Raw genomic sequence first — 21,981 nt, 5'->3', positions numbered from 1 at the left:
GTAAAGGTTGGATGCGAGAAGTGGGTCATAATAAGCGTGTATGCACCTGGAGAAGAGAGGAATGCAGAGGAGAGAGAGAGATTTTGGGAGATGTTAAGTGAATGTATAGGAGCCTTTGAACCAAGTGAGAGAGTAATTGTGGTAGGGGACTTGAATGCTAAAGTAGGAGAAACTTTTAGAGAGGGTGTGGTAGGTAAGTTTGGGGTGCCAGGTGTAAATGATAATGGGAGCCCTTTGATTGAACTTTGTATAGAAAGGGGTTTAGTTATAGGTAATACATATTTTAATAATAATATTATTATTAATAATAATATTATTATGTAGGGCGAAATGACAGTAGTTTGTTGGATTATGTATTGGTAGATAAAAGACTGTTGAGTAGACTTCAGGATGTACATGTTTATAGAGGGGCCACAGATATATCAGATCACTTTCTAGTTGTAGCTACACTGAGAGTAAAAGGTAGATGGGATACAAGGAGAATAGAAGCATCAGGGAAGAGAGAGGTGAAGGTTTATAAACTAAAAGAGGAGGCAGTTAGGGTAAGATATAAACAGCTATTGGAGGATAGATGGGCTAATGAGAGCATAGGCAATGGGGTCGAAGAGGTATGGGGTAGGTTTAAAAATGTAGTGTTAGAGTGTTCAGCAGAAGTTTGTGGTTACAGGAAAGTGGGTGCAGGAGGGAACAGGAGCGATTGGTGGAATGATGATGTAAAGAGAGTAGTAAGGGAGAAAAAGTTAGCATATGAGAAGTTTTTACAAAGTAGAAGTGATGCAAGGAGGGAAGAGTATATGGAGAAAAAGAGAGAAGTTAAGAGAGTGGTGAAGCAATGTAAAAAGAGAGCAAATGAGAGAGTGGGTGAGATGTTATCAACAAATTTTGTTGAAAATAAGAAAAAGTTTTGGAGTGAGATTAACAAGTTAAGAAAGCCTAGAGAACAAATGGATTTGTCAGTTAAAAATAGGAGAGGAGAGTTATTAAATGGAGAGTTAGAGGTATTGGGAAGATGGAAGGAATATTTTGAGGAATTGTTAAATGTTGATGAAGATAGGGAAGCTGTGATTTCGTGTATAGGGCAAGGAGGAATAACATCTTGTAGGAGTGAGGAAGAGCCAGTTGTGAGTGTGGGGGAAGTTCGTGAGGCAGTAGGTAAAATGAAAGGGGGTAAGGCAGCCGGGATTGATGGGATAAAGATAGAAATGTTAAAAGCAGGTGGGGATATAGTTTTGGAGTGGTTGGTGCAATTATTTAATAAATGTATGGAAGAGGGTAAGGTACCTAGGGATTGGCAGAGAGCATGCATAGTTCCTTTGTATAAAGGCAAAGGGGATAAAAGAGAGTGCAAAAATTATAGGGGGATAAGTCTGTTGAGTGTACCTGGTAAAGTGTATGGTAGAGTTATAATTGAAAGAATTAAGAGTAAGACGGAGAATAGGATAGCAGATGAACAAGGAGGCTTTAGGAAAGGTAGGGGGTGTGTGGACCAGGTGTTTACAGTGAAACATATAAGTGAACAGTATTTAGATAAGGCTAAAGAGGTCTTTGTGGCATTTATGGATTTGGAAAAGGCGTATGACAGGGTGGATAGGGGGGCAATGTGGCAGATGTTGCAAGTGTATGGTGTAGGAGGTAGGTTACTGAAAGCAGTGAAGAGTTTTTACGAGGATAGTGAGGCTCAAATTAGAGTATGTAGGAAAGAGGGAAATTTTTTCCCAGTAAAAGTAGGCCTTAGACAAGGATGTGTGATGTCACCGTGGTTGTTTAATATATTTATAGATGGGGTTGTAAGAGAAGTAAATGCGAGGGTCTTGGCAAGAGGCGTGGAGTTAAAAGATAAAGAATCACACACAAAGTGGGAGTTGTCACAGCTGCTCTTTGCTGATGACACTGTGCTCTTGGGAGATTCTGAAGAGAAGTTGCAGAGATTGGTGGATGAATTTGGTAGGGTGTGCAAAAGAAGAAAATTAAAGGTGAATACAGGAAAGAGTAAGGTTATGAGGATAACAAAAAGATTAGGTGATGAAAGATTGAATATCAGATTGGAGGGAGAGAGTATGGAGGAGGTGAACATATTCAGATATTTGGGAGTGGACGTGTCAGCGGATGGGTCTATGAAAGATGAGGTGAATCATAGAATTGATGAGGGAAAAAGAGTGAGTGGTGCACTTAGGAGTCTGTGGAGACAAAGAACTTTGTCCTTGGAGGCAAAGAGGGGAATGTATGAGAGTATAGTTTTACCAACGCTCTTATATGGGTGTGAAGCGTGGGTGATGAATGTTGCAGCGAGGAGGAGGCTGGAGGCAGTGGAGATGTCATGTCTGAGGGCAATGTGTGGTGTGAATATAATGCAGAGAATTCGTAGTTTGGAAGTTAGGAGGAGGTGTGGGATTACCAAAACTGTTGTTCAGAGGGCTGAGGAAGGGTTGTTGAGGTGGTTCGGACATGTAGAGAGAATGGAGCGAAACAGAATGACTTCAAGAGTGTATCAGTCTGTAGTGGAAGGAAGGCGGGGTAGGGGTCGGCCTAGGAAGGGTTGGAGGGAGGGGGTAAAGGAGGTTTTGTGTGCGAGGGGCTTGGACTTCCAGCAGGCATGCGTGAGCGTGTTTGATAGGAGTGAATGGAGACAAATGGTTTTTGATACTTGACGTGCTGTTGGAGTGTGAGCAAAGTAACATTTATGAAGGGATTCAGGGAAACCGGCAGGCCGGACTTGAGTCCTGGAGATGGGAAGTACAGTGCCTGCACTCTGAAGGAGGGGTGTTAATGTTGCAGTTTAAAAACTGTAGTGTAAAGCACCCTTCTGGCAAGACAGTGATGGAGTGAATGATGGTGAAAGTTTTTCTTTTTCGGGCCACCCTGCCTTGGTGGGAATCGGCCGCTGTGATAATAAAAAAAAAATAAAATATTATTTATTATAAAAAGCACTAAACCCACAAGGGTCGTGAATTGCTATACATAGAGTAAAGGCATACGAAAAGAATATTTTTCTACAGTTACCCCCCAGTGTTTGACTAGAGAAAACGTAATTCTTCCGACACTACCTACACAGCTGCTTTGTAAACAAATCTCATATTTACATAAATTTTTATTGAGTGTATGTATCATGTTTATATGCTATGTAATGGGTTTCATATGTAATTTTGAGGAAAATATCATAGATGAATTAATGAAAATGCCTATATTGATGTAAAATAAGACATTTAGTGTGCCCAAGAGTGATTATTATTACGTAGTATTGGCATCATGAGTAGAGAGAGACTAAGCGATTTTAATGTGTACCTGCACACCAGCAGTGTGTAAGTACATTTAGGTACAGGTACACATAAGTATAATTATCAGAGTACATAAAAGGTTATGAGGATAACAAAAAGATTAGGTGATGAAAGATTGAATATCAGATTGGAGGGAGAGAGTATGGAGGAGGTGAACGTATTCAGATATTTGGGAGTGGACGTGTCAGCGGATGGGTCTATGAAAGATGAGGTGAATCATAGAATTGATGAGGGAAAAAGAGTGAGTGGTGCACTTAGGAGTCTGTGGAGACAGAGAACTTTGTCCTTGGAGGCAAAGAGGGGAATGTATGAGAGTATAGTTTTACCAACGCTCTTATATGGGTGTGAAGCATGGGTGATGAATGTTGCAGCGAGGAGAAGGCTGGAGGCAGTGGAGATGTCATGTCTGAGGGCAATGTGTGGTGTGAATATAATGCAGAGAATTCGTAGTTTGGAAGTTAGGAGGAGGTGCGGGATTACCAAAACTGTTGTCCAGAGGGCTGAGGAAGGGTTGTTGAGGTGGTTCAGACATGTAGAGAGAATGGAGCGAAACAGAATAACTTCAAGAGTGTATCAGTCTGTAGTGGAAGGAAGGCGGGGTAGGGGTCGGCCTAGGAAGGGTTGGAGGGAGGGGGTAAAGGAGGTTTTGTGTGCGAGGGGCTTGGACTTCCAGCAGGCATGCGTGAGCGTGTTTGATAGGAGTGAATGGAGACAAATGGTTTTTAATACTTGACGTACTGTTGGAGTGTGAGCAAAGTAACATTTATGAAGGGATTCAGGGAAACCGGCAGGCCGGACTTGAGTCCTGGAGATGGGAAGTACAGTGCCTGCACTCTGAAGGAGGGGTGTTAATGTTGCAGTTTAAAAACTGTAGTGTAAAGCACCCTTCTGGCAAGACAGTGATGGAGTGAATGATGGTGAAAGTTTTTCTTTTTCGGGCCACCCTGCCTTGGTGGGAATCGGCCAGTGTGATAATAAAAAAAAAAAAAAACACATAAAATATGCAGTAACTTTAAAGCACTTGAAATTTTGGAAAGTTTCCTGACATAATAGATGTGGTCACGGAAAATGTAAACAAACCGGGTGGGGGGCGCCATATTTAACCCTTAAACGGTCCAAACATATATATACGTTCATGCGCGTAGCGCCCCATACGTATATATACGTTTTCTTTGTCATTCATTCAACATTGCCACAATAAGCCTGAGTCACCTAGACATGAGAGAATGGGTGTGCGCACTCACTGTGTGCCATATTAAAATAATTGGGGATGCCTGAGTACCATATGCTCTTTTTTCCTTTTAACCCTTTGACTGTCGCAACCCCCAATCCTGAGGTGTCTCCTGGTGTCGCAAAATTTAAAAAAAAAAATTATTTTTCTTATGAAATGATAGAGAATCTTTTCCCGATTGTAATGACACCAAAAAAAAAAAAACGAAATTTGATGGCAAACTGATGGAATTATGCTTTCGCAAAGTTAGCGACCTCGGCGCTGTTCACAAATCGGCGATTTCACCCACTTTGAGCCCTATTTCCGGCTAATTCCATTGTTCCAGTCGCCCAAACTCATAGCTATTTCTTTAGAACTCCATTTTTTCTATCGATTGAGTACAAGAAACTGGCCATTTACCGATTTCAACTACCTAATAATGTGGTCAAAAATTTGCAATTTGGCCAATTTCACGCAAACTAAAAAAATATGACAATTTCAAAATAAGGTCCAGAATGAACAATGCAGACATTCCTGGCTCTAAAATAACATTTTCTTTGCTCATCAGTCATGTCTCCAGGCCCCTCTTGCTTTCTATTTTGAATTTTTATTCAAACAAAAAATAGAAGACTTACTATTATGCAGACTACTGCAATACTGTAATAATTGTATAAATAACATCAACCCATTCATGACTGCATATTAGAATGGCTAGTTGGACATTTATTGGACAATGGCATCATTTGTTTACTTTTGAACATTGGCAAAAATCAAACATTTCCCCTACTTTGAGCTCCATTTCTAGGTTCTTTTTATAGTAAAATCAATCAAAATCACCTCTATTTCTATAATACGTTTTCCATTCTATCAAATGAGACCAAGAAAACGAGAATACAACCATAAATAATATACGAAAATAGACCACAAAGTCGGCATTTTAATTAAAAAAAAAAAAAAACGGTTGGAGTTTTTTTTTCTCGTTATGCACTGCGTGCTCCAGGATTTTTTTTATATGGTGCACACTGACCACACAGACCCATTCTCTCACATGTGGGCCTACCAGCTTTCTCCTGCTTGATTTGAAGCCGCTAGAATTTATGAGTATATATACGTCAAACATGGTACCTCGTAAGACGTATATATACGGCCGCGACAGTCAAAGGGTTAAAAGAAAAGTTTTTTTTTTTCCTCAAAAAATTTGGGGCGCTACGTGAGTGAACGTATATATACGTTTGGACCGTTTAAGGGTTAAAAGACCGCTTGTCGTATAGCAAATTTTGGTCATAATTTGACATTGCCGTATTAGCGGAACGCCGTAAGGTGAAACGCTGTAAAGCGGGGCCTTACTGTATAGTGAAAATCAAATTAATCCGTTCCAGACACCGAAAAATATTAACAAAAAATAATTTTATTGAGAATATAGTTTTACATACAGAAAACAATGAGAAATAAATATAAATGACTAATTCTAATGGATAAATGAACATTTAAATTACTGTTGCATACTTTTCTTGAAGACTCTTGTTGGCCACTCACATCCAACCCCATGAACTTTCCCAAAGCCACAATAGATTCCATAACAGGCATAGGGTTAAGTTTACACTAACTTATATTAAGTTAGTAATAGAACTAGGCATTAAAAAACACAAAAAGTAAAATACATACACAGTACATTCATTACTTGCCTTAAAATATTTGAAGTCTTAATGTAGGGCAAGAGGTGAGTAGTAGTTAGGTAGTAGGTAGTGTACGTAACTGGTAGAAGTAGGTATGTAGTTCGCCTGGCTACCCCAAAACCATATTATTACCATCAACATACCATGATCACTGAGTTTAATTGTTTCTAAGAACTACCTTTAGATGCCATCATAAACAAAGGGAGAAGTAATGAATAATTCATGCTGAGAATTGTCAACAAAAGCATTATGGAATAAAGGGGATGAGTGGGCCAATGCAGATTCATACACGTTTTCTCTGGTGCTGGACCAGAGAAAACATAATGTTTTCCCTCCACCTGGCTACCACCCATACAGAGCATATAAACACTGCATGTTTATATGCTATGTAATGTGTTTCTTACATAATTTTGAAGAAGATATCATATATGGATTAATGAAAATGTCTATACTGTATTAACATAAAATAAGACATTTAATGTGCCCAAGAGTGATTATTATTACGTATTAGTATTATTACTAAGGCATTAAGACTAGAGGGACACTTAGTGAACCTAAGATAACCCAAAAAAGTTAGAGCGACTTATTTCCATGAGCGGCCATGTCCCGCGGCAGGCGGACACGTCTGGTACGGACGATTTCCAAGCGGATGCATGAAACCAAGGGTAAAAATTCGCCAAAAGTGGTCGAAATCCGAATTGTACAATATTCGAACTGGACGAAAACCAGGGTTCCACTGTACATCAGGAATATAGTAGCTATCTGTAACTGACTGAAGACAGACAAGGAAGAACAGATCAAAACATTCATGCACACGTATTCTGGTATACTGTACTAGACTCCAAACTTTTTTTTTATGAAAAAACAAATTACTCTCATCCTCCCTCTCCCAGATTGCCAAGATTTTCTACCACTAATTTATGTTCAATAAGTAATGCAAGCATAATATTAAATTAATTAAAATACCACTGAACAAAATATTGTGCTGTAAAATCAAATAAAAGTACCGAAGACAAAAGTTACTCGAGACAGAAAACTAATTCAAAGCATTTAAGAATATTAAGGAGTCTGCACACCTTAAAACACTACTGGTATCTAGTCAAAATTTACTTTAAATTCCATGTTTAAAAATGCCTAATCTTCTAAAACATTCAACTCTGGTACTTAGTGATATCTGGTAATTTTCCTCAAATTTCTCAAAAAATAATAAAACCCAACTAATCTTTGTCAAACATACCAAAATATGTATCACTGTACACATGGTTTCACATTAATGGTAATTATTTCTGATTTTTCCGTTCACAAGCGGAAAGACTGATTGAAGAGGAAATAATAAAAATTTTTTTTTTTTTTTAAATATTAACCACTTCCCAGAAAGATAGGGTGCTTCCTCCTTTAAGCCAAGAAATATTTTAAAGTAGTGAGTGTACTTTATGTGCATTTTACTTAATTTGTTATGCCTAGTTCTACTGCTAATTTAATATATGATACTGTGAACATTTTATCAGGCATTTCAATGTATTTGAAAGTGAAAAAAAAGGGCAATTCACTTTACAGCGGTAACCTAGAACCTAACTTGCTGTATAAGTGGGGCTCTCCTGTACAGGCATTTGGCATACACCCTGTTTCAAAGACACATGCATACATTCAATCTCTATTTTTTTGTGCTTACATCACAATTAGATTACTCTCTGAATGCAATATCCCTACTCGTCCTTCAGTGTAGGCACAGCCCTTCCCACCTCCAGTACTCAGGTGCAGCTAACCAGTTTCCCTGAATCCCTCAATAAAAGTTTCACTACTCACACTCCAACAGTACATTCATTAATAACCACTTGTCTCCGTTCACTCTCAAAGAACACGCCAACACAAGCCTCAAAGATACTCAAACACACAAAACTCAACGCTTCTTTTACCTCCTCCCTCCAACTGCTCCTGGGATAACCTCTTCCCCACTTCTAACATACTGAACTTTTCTTGCATTTTGGTATTACGTTCCTTCCACTATCAGTTTAAGTTAACAAGCCCTCCTTTCCCCCCTCTGCAATCTTTTCTCAAAGCTAATAACTGCCAGCTAGTTAACTTTTATGGTAAACCAGTGTGCATTAAATAAACTGCAACTCACTAGGAAACTGGAATACTACTAAGGGATAGATTTCCTAAATTATTGATAACTTACCTAATTTGTACACCTGAGTATAAGTGGTTGAAGATATCATTATCTTCTAGCACTCCATGGCCATTGTCATAAAAGTAAACGCCCACTTGCTTTCCAGAATGTATACGGTTCCTTCTTAATGTTGGCGTGCTTCCTGCAGAGAAAACCAAAGTAAAATCAAGTTTATTAAAAGAGTTTTCATTGGGTGTAACCACTAAAATTTTGACTAAAATCTAACACAAGCTAGCCAAAATCTTAGAAACATTGTTCTGACCCCATCAGACGTGTAACAAAAGGCATCCCAAAAAAAGATATACAGCTTCTCCTCACTTAACAACGGAGTTCTGTTCCTGAGACCACGTTGTTGAACGAATTCATCGCTAAATGAAGAGTGTACTATAATGGTAGTGAGTTTGTGTATAGTCCCTTTATATAAAGGGAAGGGGGACAAGAGAGATTGTAAAAATTACAGAGGAATAAGTTTACTGAGTATACCAGGAAAAGTGTACGGTAGGGTTAGAATTGAAAGAATTAGAGGTAAGACAGAATGTAGGTTTGCGGATGAGCAAGGAGGTTTTAGAGTAGGTAGGGGATGTGTAGATCAAGTGTTTACATTGAAGCATATATGTGAACAGTATTTAGATAAAGGTAGGGAAGTTTTTATTGCATTTATGGATTTAGAAAAGGCATATGATAGAGTGGATAGGGGAGCAATGTGGCAGATGTTGCAAGTACAGTGGACCCTCGCCTAATGATATTAATCCGTTCCTGAGACCTCAACGTTAGGCGATATTATCGTTAGCCGAATTAATTTTCCCATAAGAAATAATGGAAATCAAATTAATCCGTTCCTGACACCCCAAAGTATGAAAAAAAATTTTTTTTTACCACATTAAATATTAATTTTAATACACACAAACTGAAGAAGACATGCACAGTTACATGACACTTGCCTTTATTGAAGATCTGGTGATGACTGATGGGATGGGAGGAGGGGAGACTGTGGATGGTGTTAATGTTTAGAAGGGGAATCCCCTTCCATTAGGACTTGAGGTGGCAAGTCCTTTTCCGGGGTTACTTCCCTTCTTTTAATGCCACTAGGACCAGCTCGAGAGTCACTGGACCTCTGTCACACAACATATCTGTCCATAGAGGCCTGTACCTCCCGTTCCTTTATGATATTCCTAAAGTGTTTCACAACATTGTCAGTGTAATAGTCACCAACACGACTTGCAATAGCTGTGTGAGGGTGATTTTCATCAAAAAAGGTTTGCATTTAAGCCACATTGCACACATTTCCCTAATCTTTGAAGTAGGCAACTTCCTCAATTTCTCTATCCCCCTCCTCCGGAGCAGCTTCCTCAGGTCTGGCCTCTTGCTGTTGATGATGATCCAGCAGCTCATCAGTGGTTAGTTCATCATTGTCCTCCTCCACCAATTCTTCCACATCCTCCCCAGTAACCTCCAACCCCAAGGACTTCCCCAATGCCACAATTGATTCCACAACTGGCATAAGATTCTCAGGGTTAGCCTCAAATCCTTCAAAATCCCTTTTGTCTACACATTCTGGCCACAGTTTCTTCCAAGCAGAGTTCAAGGTCCTCTTAGTCACTTCCTCCCAAGCCTTACCTACAATGTTTACACAATTGAGGATGCTAAAGTGATCTCTCCAAAACTCTCTTAGAGTCAATTGAGTTTCTGAGGTCACTACAAAGCACCTTTCAAACATAGCTTTTGTGTACAGTTTCTTGAAGTTGGAAATGGCCTGCTGGTCCATGGGCTGCAGGAGAGGAGTGGTATTACGAGGCAAAAACTTGACCTTAATGAAGCTCCTTTCTGCAGAAAGTCACTCTGCCACGTCTGAAGGATAACCAGGAGCATTGTCTAATACCAGGAGGCACTTAAGGTCCAATTTCTTTTCAATTAGGTAATTTTTCACAGTGGGGGCAAATGCATTGTGTAACCAGTCATAGAAAAAGTCCCTAGTGACCCATGCCTTACTGTTTGCCCTCCACAGCACACACAAATTAGCCTTGAGGACATTGTTTTTCCTGAACACTCTGGCAGTTTCAAAGTGATACACCAATAAAGGCTTCACTTTGCAATCACCACTAGCATTAGCACACATCAACAGAGTAAGACTGTCTTTCATAGGCTTATGTCCTGGGAGTGCCTTTTCCTCCTGAGTAATGTAGGTCCTTCTTGGCATTTTCTTCCAAAACAGGCCTGTTTCGTCACAATTAAACACTTGTTCAGGTTTCAGTCCTTCACTGTCTATGTACTCCTTGAATTCCTGCACATATTTTTCAGCCGTTTTGTGGTCCGAACTGGCAGCCTCACCATGCCTTATCACACTATGAATGCCACTACGATTCTCAAATCTCTCAAACCAGAAATTGGACCTTAAGTGCCTCCTGGTATTAGACAATGCTCCTGGTCATCCTTCAGAAGTGGCAGAATGACTTTCTGTGGAAATGAGCTTCATTAACCCTTTCAGGGTCCAAGGCCCAAATCTGAAGTGGTGCCCCAGTGTCCAAGAATTTTCAAAATAAAAATTTGTTATTTTTTCTTATGAAATCGTAGAGAATCTTTTTGTGAAGGTAATAAAACAAAAAGTACGAAATTTGGTGGAAAATTGACGAAATTATGCTCTCGTGAATTTTGATGTGTCAGCGATATTTACGAATCGGCGATTTTGCCGACTTTGACTCCCATTTTAGGCCAATTACATTATTCCAATCAACCAAATTCTTAGCTATTTCACTAGTATTACTTCTATTCTATCGATTGAGCACAAGAAATCGCCAAGTCAACTGTTTCAACTACAAAATAAAGTGATCGGAAATTGTTAATTTGGCCAATTTAACACAAAGTTCAAAATATTCCAATTTCAAAATAGGCTCCAGAATAAACAATGTAGGTATTCCTGGAACTAAACTAACATTTCCTCTGTTCATTAGTTACATTTTAAGGCTTTACAAATAAATTCCATTTTGATTTTTTATTCACATAATGAATTTTTATTCACACCAAAAAATAGAAGATTTACTGTTATGCAATACTGTAATAATTGTATAAATATCATCACCATATTTGTGAATGTATATTAGACCCACCAGCTGACGTGTATTAGATGTGTGAGGTCGTTTGTTTACTCTTGAATATCGGCAAAAATTTAACATTTCCGCTACTTTGAGCTCAGTTTCAAGCCATTTCCAGTGCTAAAACCAATCAAAATCATCTCTATTTCTGTAATATGTCTTCCATTCTATCAAATGAGACCAAGAAATCGCAAATACAACTATAAAAAACATATGAAAAAACACTGCAAAGTCGCTGTTTTAATCGAAAAATCATGATTTCAGTTTTTTCTCTCATTATACACAGTGTGCTGCAGGATCTGTTTTATGTGGTGCACACATACCACATAGATGTATTCTCTCATATCTAGGCCCAAATGTACCACTCACAGTTTATCAGAGTGAGCTGAGCTCATGACGTAGATCTACGGTTTGGAGCCTGAACGTAAAGCCGTAGATCTACGGGACGGACCCTGAAAGGGTTAAGGTCAAGTTTTTGCCTCCTAATACCACTCCTCTCCTGCAGCCCATGGATCAGCAGGTCATTTCCAACTTCAAGAAACTGTACACAAAAGCTATGTTTTGAAAGGTGCTTTGTAGTGACCTCAGAAACTCAATTGACTCCAAGAGAGTTTTGGAGAGATCACTTTAGCATCCTCAATTGTGTAAACATTATAGGTAAGGCTTGGGAGGAAGTGACTAAGAGGACCTTGAACTCTGCTTGGAAGAAACTGTGGCCAGAATGTGTAGACAAAAGGGATTTTGAAGGGTTTGAGGCTAACCCTGGGAATCCTATGCCAGTTGAGGAATCCATTGTGGCATTGGGGAAGTCCTTGGGGTTGGAGGTTAGTAGGGAGGATGTGGAAGAGTTGGTGGAGGACAATGAAGAACTAACCACTGATGAGCTGCTAGATCATCTTCAACAGCAAGAGGCCACACCTGAGGAAACTGCTTCGGAGGAGGAGGGGATAGAGAAATTGAAGAAGTTGCCTACTTCAAAGATTAATGAAATGTGTGCAATGTGGCTTAAAGTGCAAACCTTTTTTGATGAAAATCACCCTCACACAGCTATTGCAAGCTGGTGACACTGACAATGTTGTGAAACACTTTAGGAATGTCATAAAGGAACGAGAGGTACAGGCCTCTATGGACAGATATGTTGTGCGACAGAGGTCCAGTGACTCTCAAGCTGGTCCTAGTGGCATTAAAAGAAGAATTAAAGTAACCCCGGAAAAGGACTTGCCACCTCAAGTCCTAATGGAAGGTGATTCTCCTTCTAAACATTAACACCATCCAGTCTCCCCTCCTCCCATCCCATCAATCATCACCAGATCTTCAATAAAGGTAAGTGTCATGTAACTGTGCATGTCTTCTTCAGTTTGTGTGTATTAAAATTAATATTTCATGTGGTAAAATTTTTTTTTTGTTCATACTTTGGGGTGTCAGGAACGGATTAATTTGATTTCCATTATTTCTTATGGGGAAAATTAATTCGGCTAACGATAATTTCGCCTAACGTTGAGCTCTCACGAACGGATTAATAGTGTTAGGCAAGGGTCCACTGTATAATTAAATAAATTATCATTTCCCTTGCATTTTCAATAATAAAAATAGTATAAGGAAGGGTGGGTGGGTGGGATGCAAATGGATTGTTAGCCCTTAACTTAAACAACAAACTCTCACACACACCCTAAAACAAACAATGAATGTACCAACTAAACTGATGCACAAATACATATGAAGTAGGTACAGTATACACATTAAATCCAGGTTCCTTTCACCTTTCAACCTTTATTATGCAAAGGAAGATAAGCAGAGGGTATATAAACAGTAGGAAGGTCCCTCACATAGGTGTAGTTTGCATCTGCCCTCTCAATATGTATATAAACACTGTCTCCAGCAAGCCCACATTTGAGCACAGTAAGTTTCTTTCGGCACAGGTACACATAAGTACAATTATCATACATAGTGTAAATTACCTAGGATAACCCATAAAAGTTAAAGTGACTTGTTGATATAATACACTGCATTGTATTGACTGGTATGCAGGAATCAACTAATTCAATCACAAACACAGGTCTGAGAGCTATACTGGACACATGTACGGACCAATGCGAGGTGGGATGGGGGAGGCAGGGGAAGCTAGGTCTCCCCCACAAAGACAATGGACTGACCCACAGGCAGGCTGCCCAAGAGTCCACCAGATGGAGAGAAAAAATCCTGCAGTCCAGCTCATGGCACTCCATATTTTTTTCCCACAGAAGTGACACTATGTTAATTGGAAATCTGCTGTAGTTTTGCAATTGTTTAACAGAGAAAACATGGTAAAAAAAAACACGTTAATCAAAAGTCTACTGTACAATAGATATCATTCATTCAAAAGCTGTCTTTCCAGATGTGTACAAACATCACAATTCAAATGACCCTCCTAACTGCAACATATCTACCCCCCCTACTATTAGTGTACTGTACTTTCCACCTTCAGGATTAGTCCAACTAATTGGTTTCCCCTGAATCTCTTCATGTTACTTTGTTCACACTACATTATGTCAGACCCCTTAAAACCACTTTTCTCCACTCTGATCTAACACATGCTTGTTGGATGCTCAAGCTCCTGCCACTGTACATCTTTCACATTCTCCATCCTACCATTCCTGGGATGACCTTTACCACTTCTTCCACACTAGATATATACACACACACTTTTTTTTTTTTTTTTCAACAAGTCGGTCGTCTCCCACCGAGGCAGGGTGACCCAAAAGAGAAAGAAAATCCCCAAAAAGAAAATACTTTCATCATCATTCAACACTTTCACCACACTCACACATTATCACTGCCTTTGCAGAGGTGCCCAGAATACAACAGTTTAGAAGCATATACGTATAAAGATACACAACATATCCCTCCAAACTGCCAGTATCCCAAACCACTCCTTTAAAGTGCAGGCATTGTACTTCCCATTTCCAGGACTCAAGTCCGACCGGTTTCCCTGAATCCCTTCACTAAACATTACCCTGCTCACACTCCAACAGATCGTCAGGTCCCAAGTATCATTCGTCTCCATTCACTCCTATCTAACACGCTCATGCACGCTTGCTGGAAGTCCAAGCCCCTCGCCCACAAAACCTCCTTTACCCCCTCTTTCCAACCCTTTCGAGGACGACCCCTACCCCTCTTTCCTTCCCCTATAGATTTATATGCTTTCCATGTCATTCTACTTTGATCCATTCTCTCTAAATGACCAAACCACCTCAACAACCCCTCTTCTGCCCTCTAACTAATGCTTTTATTAACTCCACACCTTCTCCTAATTTCCACACTCCGAATTTTCTGCATAATATTTACACCACACATTGCCCTTAGACAGGACATCTCCACTGCCTCCAACCGTCTCCTCGCTGCTGCATTTACCATCCAAGCTTCACATCCATATAAGAGTGTTGGTACTACTATACTTTCATACATTCCCTTCTTTGCCTCCATAGATAACGTTTTTTGACTCCACATATACCTTAACGCACCACTCACCTTTTTTCCCTCATCAATTCTATGATTAACCTCATCCTTCATAAATCCATCCGCCGACACGTCAACTCCCAAGTATCTGAAAACATTCACTTCTTCCATACTCCTCCTCCCCAATTTGATATCCAATTTTTCTTTATCTAAATCATTTGATACCCTCATCACCTTACTCTTTTCTATGTTCACTTTCAACTTTCTACCTTTACACACATTCTCAAACTCATCCACTAACCTTTGCAATTTTTCTTTAGAATCTCCCATAAGCACAGTATCATCAGCAAAAAGTAACTGTGTCAATTCCCATTTCGAATTTGATTCCCCATAATTTAATCCTACCCCTCTCCCGAACACCCTAGCATTTACTTCTTTTACAACCCCATCTATAAATATATTAAACAACCATGGTGACATTACACATCCCTGTCTAAGACTTACTTTTACCGGGAAGTATTCACCCTCTCTTCTACACACCCTAACCTGAGCCTCACTATCCTCATAAAAGCTCTTTACAGCATTTAGTAACTTACCACCTATTCCATAAACTTGCAACATCTGCCACATTGCTCCTCTATCCACTCTATCATATGCCTTTTCTAAATCCATAAATGCAATAAAAACTTCCCTACCTTTATCTAAATACTGTTCACATATATGCTTCAATGTAAACACTTGATCTACACATTCCCTACCCACTCTGAAGCCTCCTTGCTCATCCGCAATTCTACGTTCTGTCTTACCTCTAATTCTTTCAATTATAACCCTACCGTATATTTTTCCTGGTATACTCGGTAAACTTATTCCTCTATAATTTTTACAATCTCTTTTGTCCCCTTTCCCTTTATATAAAGGGACTATACATGCTCTCTGCACACACTCTTGGTCATCCTAATTTGATATGCAGTATTCTCTCTAAATGCCCAAACTATCTCAAAGCCCCCTCCTCCACCATCTGAATAGTCTCGTAACTTCCTAGCTCTGAGTTCTTTGCATAATATTCACACACTGCTGTCAAACATGGTATCTCCACTACCTCCAGCCTCCTCCTCACTGTAATGTTTCAAGCCCATGACACAGCCATATAAAAGGTTGGGTACCACTTTCTTGTCCTCAAGCAAACTTCTTTCTTAAGATACTCCAACTACCCTGTTTCCCTTCATCTGCACGTGCACTTCGAAATATCTAAACACATTTACTTCCTCCATACTCCCTTCTTCTAATCTAATCTCAAAGTTTCCTTATCTAAACATTTTGGTACTTTCATAACCTTGCTCTTCTTCATGCTATTAATTTCCTCTTTTTACACAACTTTCCTAAATTCTCCAGTAGCCTTTGGAACTTCTACCACAAGAACTGGCAAAGGTTAACAGCACCCACTTCATATCAGTCATTATCCTTTAATCCCACAATTCAACACTTTAGCCTTCACTTCTTTTGCAACTCACTGATAAATATATTAAGCAACAATAGTGACATTACATATCCCAGTCTAAGGCATTATGAGAGGTTTTATTGTATTCTATATTGAAATAGGTTCCCCAGTTTTTTGTCCTTGAGTATCTACAGTAATACAGAAATTGCTATTTAAAACTAAAAAGCTTTATAAATCAGTTTCTATATATATTTCCATAACTGTTACCTGTTGTAATCCAGACTCCAGCAAGTGTGTTGGCATATACTTCGTTACATTCTATAAGTCCTTGACCCTTTTCATGTACGTATATTCCTCCATGCTGACCATCATGAATCTTATTGTGCCGCACTATGGGATCACTGTTGGTGCGGATCTGGATACCAGCTAATGCATTACCTATGCAAATTTTCAGAAATTATTTTTATGAAACTTCATTTCATATCTGCATATCTACAAAACACATGGCTACTACAGAAGGATTCTAATCAACTTTTTCCAGGGAACTGGGGAAAATTAGAAAACTGAAGAATAGGATATTAAGAGTATAATAAATTTAAGCAGACAGTAACAAGATTTACATGTGAATGTTGATGAGAGTATAGAAAAAATAACAATTTTGTTCATTCAAAACTGATACAGGATTTGTTTTATCACTAACAGGACAGCTGTATGAATTTTCTTGGGATTTAAAACTCTCGTTATATTACACTCCATACACAAATAACTTACCATATATATTGTTGTGTTCTATAAGTCCTCTGCCATCTCCAAATATATAAACACCACCTTGAAGACCATTGTAAATTTCATTCCGTCTAATAGTTGGATTGCTGTTTGAGGTTATCCACACTCCAGCATATTTGTTGGAGTGAATTTTATTTTCTATGAACTGACCCATTCCATGCTCATGTACATATATACCTCCTGTTTGGCCATTGTGTATTTCACACCGTACAACCGTTGGGTTAGCCTGAGCCTTGACTTCAAAGCCAGCAATACGATTATTATGGATGTCATTTGCCTCAAAGTAGCCCTGTAAAATAAATTGTGTGCATAAAGTATAATTAAAAAGTTTAAAAAGATAAGAAAAGAAAAGAAAAAGCAGCCTTTTGTCAGTAAGGTATAAAATTCTAAAGCAACAGCGTATATTTTACTATACATTCCCAGTGCACACTTTCTTTTTTTTAAATAAAATATTTAACAACATTGAGGCAAGCACTGACTCTTGAAGGGCTTCCCATTATTGACAGCATAATAGGAAGACATTTTTCCTCCTCTATCACTGCTTCCATTTTCTTTGCAGTTTCACCGACTGAAATATATTTTGTAATATATTTTGTAATTTCCAAAATTATTTCTGAAGAGGGAATTTTTCTAATGTCCAAGTACATGCGATTTCCCCATTCATTTTGTACATAATCTTCAACCATTATATCTCTAAGTGTATAATGTACATGATATCTTAAGTCTAAAGCTAATCCAGAGTGGGATACAATATTCTATGGATTCCTTCAAAAACCATTGTGATCCCTCAACTTCTCACTTCTGAATGTACGTTAATTTCTTAAAATTCACATCAGGTTATTTTAATGCATCCTTGACAAGACACTTACTATCTTATTGCATAAAAAGCTTTGCTTATGTACTCAAAAGAGTACACAAATATTTTTATTAGTTCATAGACAAAAAATTAGAATAATTATAAATATAAGCACTCACTAGTCCTCCATCAAAACAAAATATTCCCACATCTTTCCCATGGTGAATGTGATTGCGCCGCATGATGGGGTTTGCATAGTTCTTGACCCATATTCCAGCCAGGGCATTGCGACTGATCTCATTATCCTCATAATGGCCTTGTGCCCGGTCAGTAATAATGAGGCCCACATTCTCACAATCACTTATTTCACAATGACGAATTACTGGTTCTGCACCTGGACCACTCACGCTAACTGCTGCTCCCACTGAAAATAAAAAAGTAAAAGTTTTATGAGTGCAAAGATTATTCTTTTACACAATAAAAATATATTTTTTTTTATTTTTATTATCACACCGGCCGATTCCCACCAAGGCAGGGTGGCCCGAAAAAGAAAAACTTTCACCATCATTCACTCCATCACTGTCTTGCCAGAAGGGTGCAACCTTAACAAAACTGATGAAAGAAACAAATTAGCCTATCTGATATCTTTATATACTCGGGTTTCAAGTGTCTAAAAATTCTGTTTGTGGTATACCACTGTCAAAATAAGCTACACTCAAATTTCAGAATTTCAAGACTCGAGTACAGGTCCGTAGTCTCTCTCTCTCTCTCTCTCTCTCTCATGATTAATAGACAAAAAAATTAGGCTACAAAAGCCTCGAGGCATATCAGCACTGTTTTGGGCTGGGCACCAAGTTTACATCAGTGATAAGTATCTTGGGCTGCACCAAACCATTTCATTCTAGCTAAGTCAGTCATGTTATGACACCAATAGCTAAGCCTAGACAACCTTTAACAGCAAAAAGTATATCATTTTCCCCAAAAATTTATTTATGAGCAAGACACATGGGCAACAAATGGGTATCTTTATTGTTGACAACAATAAAGATACCTAACTGTTGCACACGAGTAACTCATCAACTTGTCAGTATGTTACACTATTTTCAACAAGATTTATTTATATTTGGTTCCTTCATCATGCATTAAATGATACAGAAAAAATTACAAATAATTAAATGCTATAGCTTCTAGCAAAATGTCCTACTAATTTTAAAGAGGGTTTTCATAAATCATCACTATTTGGAATCAAATCTCTCAGGGTATATATCTTCTTCTTTCAACACACCAGCCATATCCCTCCAAGGCGAGGTGGCCCAAAAGGGAAAACTAAAGTTTCTCCCTTTACATTTAGTAATATATACAAGAGAAGGGGTTACTCGCCCCTTGCTCCTGGCATTTTAGTTGCCTCTTACGACACGCATGGCTTACAGAGGAAGAATTCTGTTGCACTTCCTCATGTAAAAAAGAAGAAATAAACAAGAACAAGAACTAGTAAGAAAAACAGAAGAAAACCCAGAAGGGTGTGTGTATATATATGGTTGTACATGCATGTGTAGTGTGACCTAAATGTAAGGAGAAGTAGCAAGACGTACCTGAAATCTTGCATGTTTATGAGACAGAAAAGACACCATCAATGCTACCATCACGTAAAACAATTACAGGCTGTCGTTTTACACTCACTTGGTAGGACGGTAGTACCTCCCTGGGTGGTTGCTGTTTACCAACCTACTACCATGGGGTATATATGTATCTTCTTCTTTCAATGTACCAGCTGTATCCCACTGAGGTGGGGTGGCCCAAAAGGAAAAATGAAAGTTTCTCCTTTTAAATTTAGTAATATATACAGAAGAAGGGGTTACTAGCCCCTTGCTCACGGCATTTTAGTTGCCTCTTACGAAACGCATGGCTTACAGAGGAAGAATTCTATTGCACTTCCTCATGGAGATAAGAGGAAATAAACAAGAACTAGTAAGAAAAACAGAAGAAAATCCAGAAGGGTGTGTATATATATGCTTGTACAGGAAGGCCCCGCTTTACGGCGTTTCACTTTACGGCGTTCCGCTAATACGGACATTTCAAATTATGACCAAAACTCACTATACGGCTCCCCCCACCTGACTTTCTAATACGGTCACCGTGCCCCACCCTGTTTGTTTACATTCTCCATGAGCTCAGTAAGCACTAAGTCTCTCCATTTTGTCTGGAAACTCCAAAATTTCAAATGTTTTTAAAAGTTATTTCATATTTTATATATACTCTGATAATTATACTTATGTATACCTGTACCTAAATAAACTTACATACATCGAGTCATTTAAATGTCGTATATTACGTTAATATACACATTTTCATTAATCCATCCATGATATTTTTTTCAAAATTATATAATAAACACGATGCATAACATATAAATAAGATAAATACACCCCACAGTAGAATAAATAAACATAAATGTGAGATGTGAGCAGACGACTTCCACAAGTGACGCCATAATAACAATACTCACCGAGTCTCATTAAATGTCGTATATTACGGTAATATACACATTTTCATTAATCCATCCATGATATTTTTTTCAAAATTATATAATAAACACGATGCATAACATATAAATAAGATAAATACACCCCACAGTAGAATAAATAAACATAAATGTGAGATGTGAGCAGACGACTTCCACAAGTGACGCCATAATAACAATACTCACCGAGTCTCATTAAATGTCGTATATTACGGTAATATACACATTTTCATTAATCCATCCATGATATTTTTTTCAAAATTATATAATAAACACGATGCATAACATATAAATAAGATAAATACACCCCACAGTAGAATAAATAAACATAAATGTGAGATGTGAGCAGACGACTTCCACAAGTGACGCCATAATAACAATAGTCACCGAGTCTCATTAAATGTCGTATATTACGGTAATATACACATTTTCATTAATCCAGCCATGATATTTTTTTCAAAATTATATAATAAACACGATACATAACATAAAAAGATGATAAATACACCCCACAATAGAATAAATAAACATAAATATAAGATGTGGGAGCCTGGTTTGTTTACATAACTCTGCTTCTGTTACCTCATGAACTCATTCTTTCTCTCTCTCATTTATTCGTTTTATCTCATTTACTTACTCCTGACCCTACATTAAGACTACAAATATTTTAAGGTAAGTAATGAGTGAACTGTATATACATTTTATCGCTCTGGGATGCTTAAATATCATAGAATAGTATGTGTGGGTGGGGTGGCCTGGTAAGGTAGCCTGGCTTATTACAATACATACCACACTTGATTTCTTACAATAAATACTACTTGTCTCACCCTAGATTAAGACTATAAATATTTTAAGGTAAGTAATGAGTGCACTATGTGTGTATTGTACTTTTTTATTGTTTTTTGATGCCTGGTTCTATTGCTAACTTAATATATGTTAGTGTAAACTTGTTATCTAGTGTTTGTATGCATTTTTAAGTGGAAAAAAAGGGTGTTCCACTTTACGGCGGTTTCCGCTTTACGGCGGTAGCCTGGAACCTAACCCGCCGTATAAGTGGGGCCTTCCTGTACATACATGTGTAGTGTGACCTAAATGTAAGAAGTAGTAAGACGTACCTGAAATCTTGCATGTTTATGAGACAGAGAAAAGACACTACCAATGCTGCCATCACGTAAAACAATTACAGGCTGTCATTTTACACTCACTTGGTAGGACGGTAGTACCTCCCTGGGTGGATGCTGTTTACCAACCTACTACCAAGGGGTATATATGTATCTTCTTTTTCTTCTTTCAACAAACCGGCCGTATCCCACCGAGGCAGGGTGGCCCAAAAAGAAAAACGAAAGTTTCTCTTTTTAAATTTAGCAATTTATACAGGAGAAGGGGTTACTAGCCCCTACTCCTGGCATTTTAGTCGCCTCTTACAACACGCATAGCGTACGGAGGAAGAATTCTGTTCCACTTCCCCATGGAAACGAGGAAATAAACAAGAACGAGTACTAGTAAGAAAATAGAAGAAAACCCAGAGAGGTGTGTATATATATGCTTGTACATGTATGTGTAATGTGACCTAAGTGTAAGTAGA

At 38.4% G+C, this 21,981-nt stretch overlaps 1 protein-coding gene across 1 annotated transcript in view; it reads right to left on the bottom strand.

The window, feature by feature from the left end:
• FBXO11 (F-box protein 11) overlaps nt 1-21,981 on the bottom strand; it is a 53,330-nt gene that overhangs the window by 19,404 nt on the left and 11,945 nt on the right. Inside the window, exons 7-10 of the mRNA XM_053793136.2 lie at nt 18,055-18,299; nt 17,065-17,368; nt 16,561-16,731; nt 8,341-8,473 (exon numbers count right to left, since the gene is read on the bottom strand). Of these exons, the coding sequence (XP_053649111.1) occupies nt 8,341-8,473; nt 16,561-16,731; nt 17,065-17,368; nt 18,055-18,299 (853 nt within the window). The remainder of the gene's footprint in view (nt 1-8,340; nt 8,474-16,560; nt 16,732-17,064; nt 17,369-18,054; nt 18,300-21,981) is intronic.

Source organism: Cherax quadricarinatus, chromosome 74, assembly GCF_038502225.1.
Source record: "Cherax quadricarinatus isolate ZL_2023a chromosome 74, ASM3850222v1, whole genome shotgun sequence".
Taxonomy (NCBI): domain Eukaryota; kingdom Metazoa; phylum Arthropoda; class Malacostraca; order Decapoda; family Parastacidae; genus Cherax; species Cherax quadricarinatus.
Note: the sequence above shows the minus strand (reverse complement) of the source record. Positions and strands in the feature narration are given on the sequence as shown.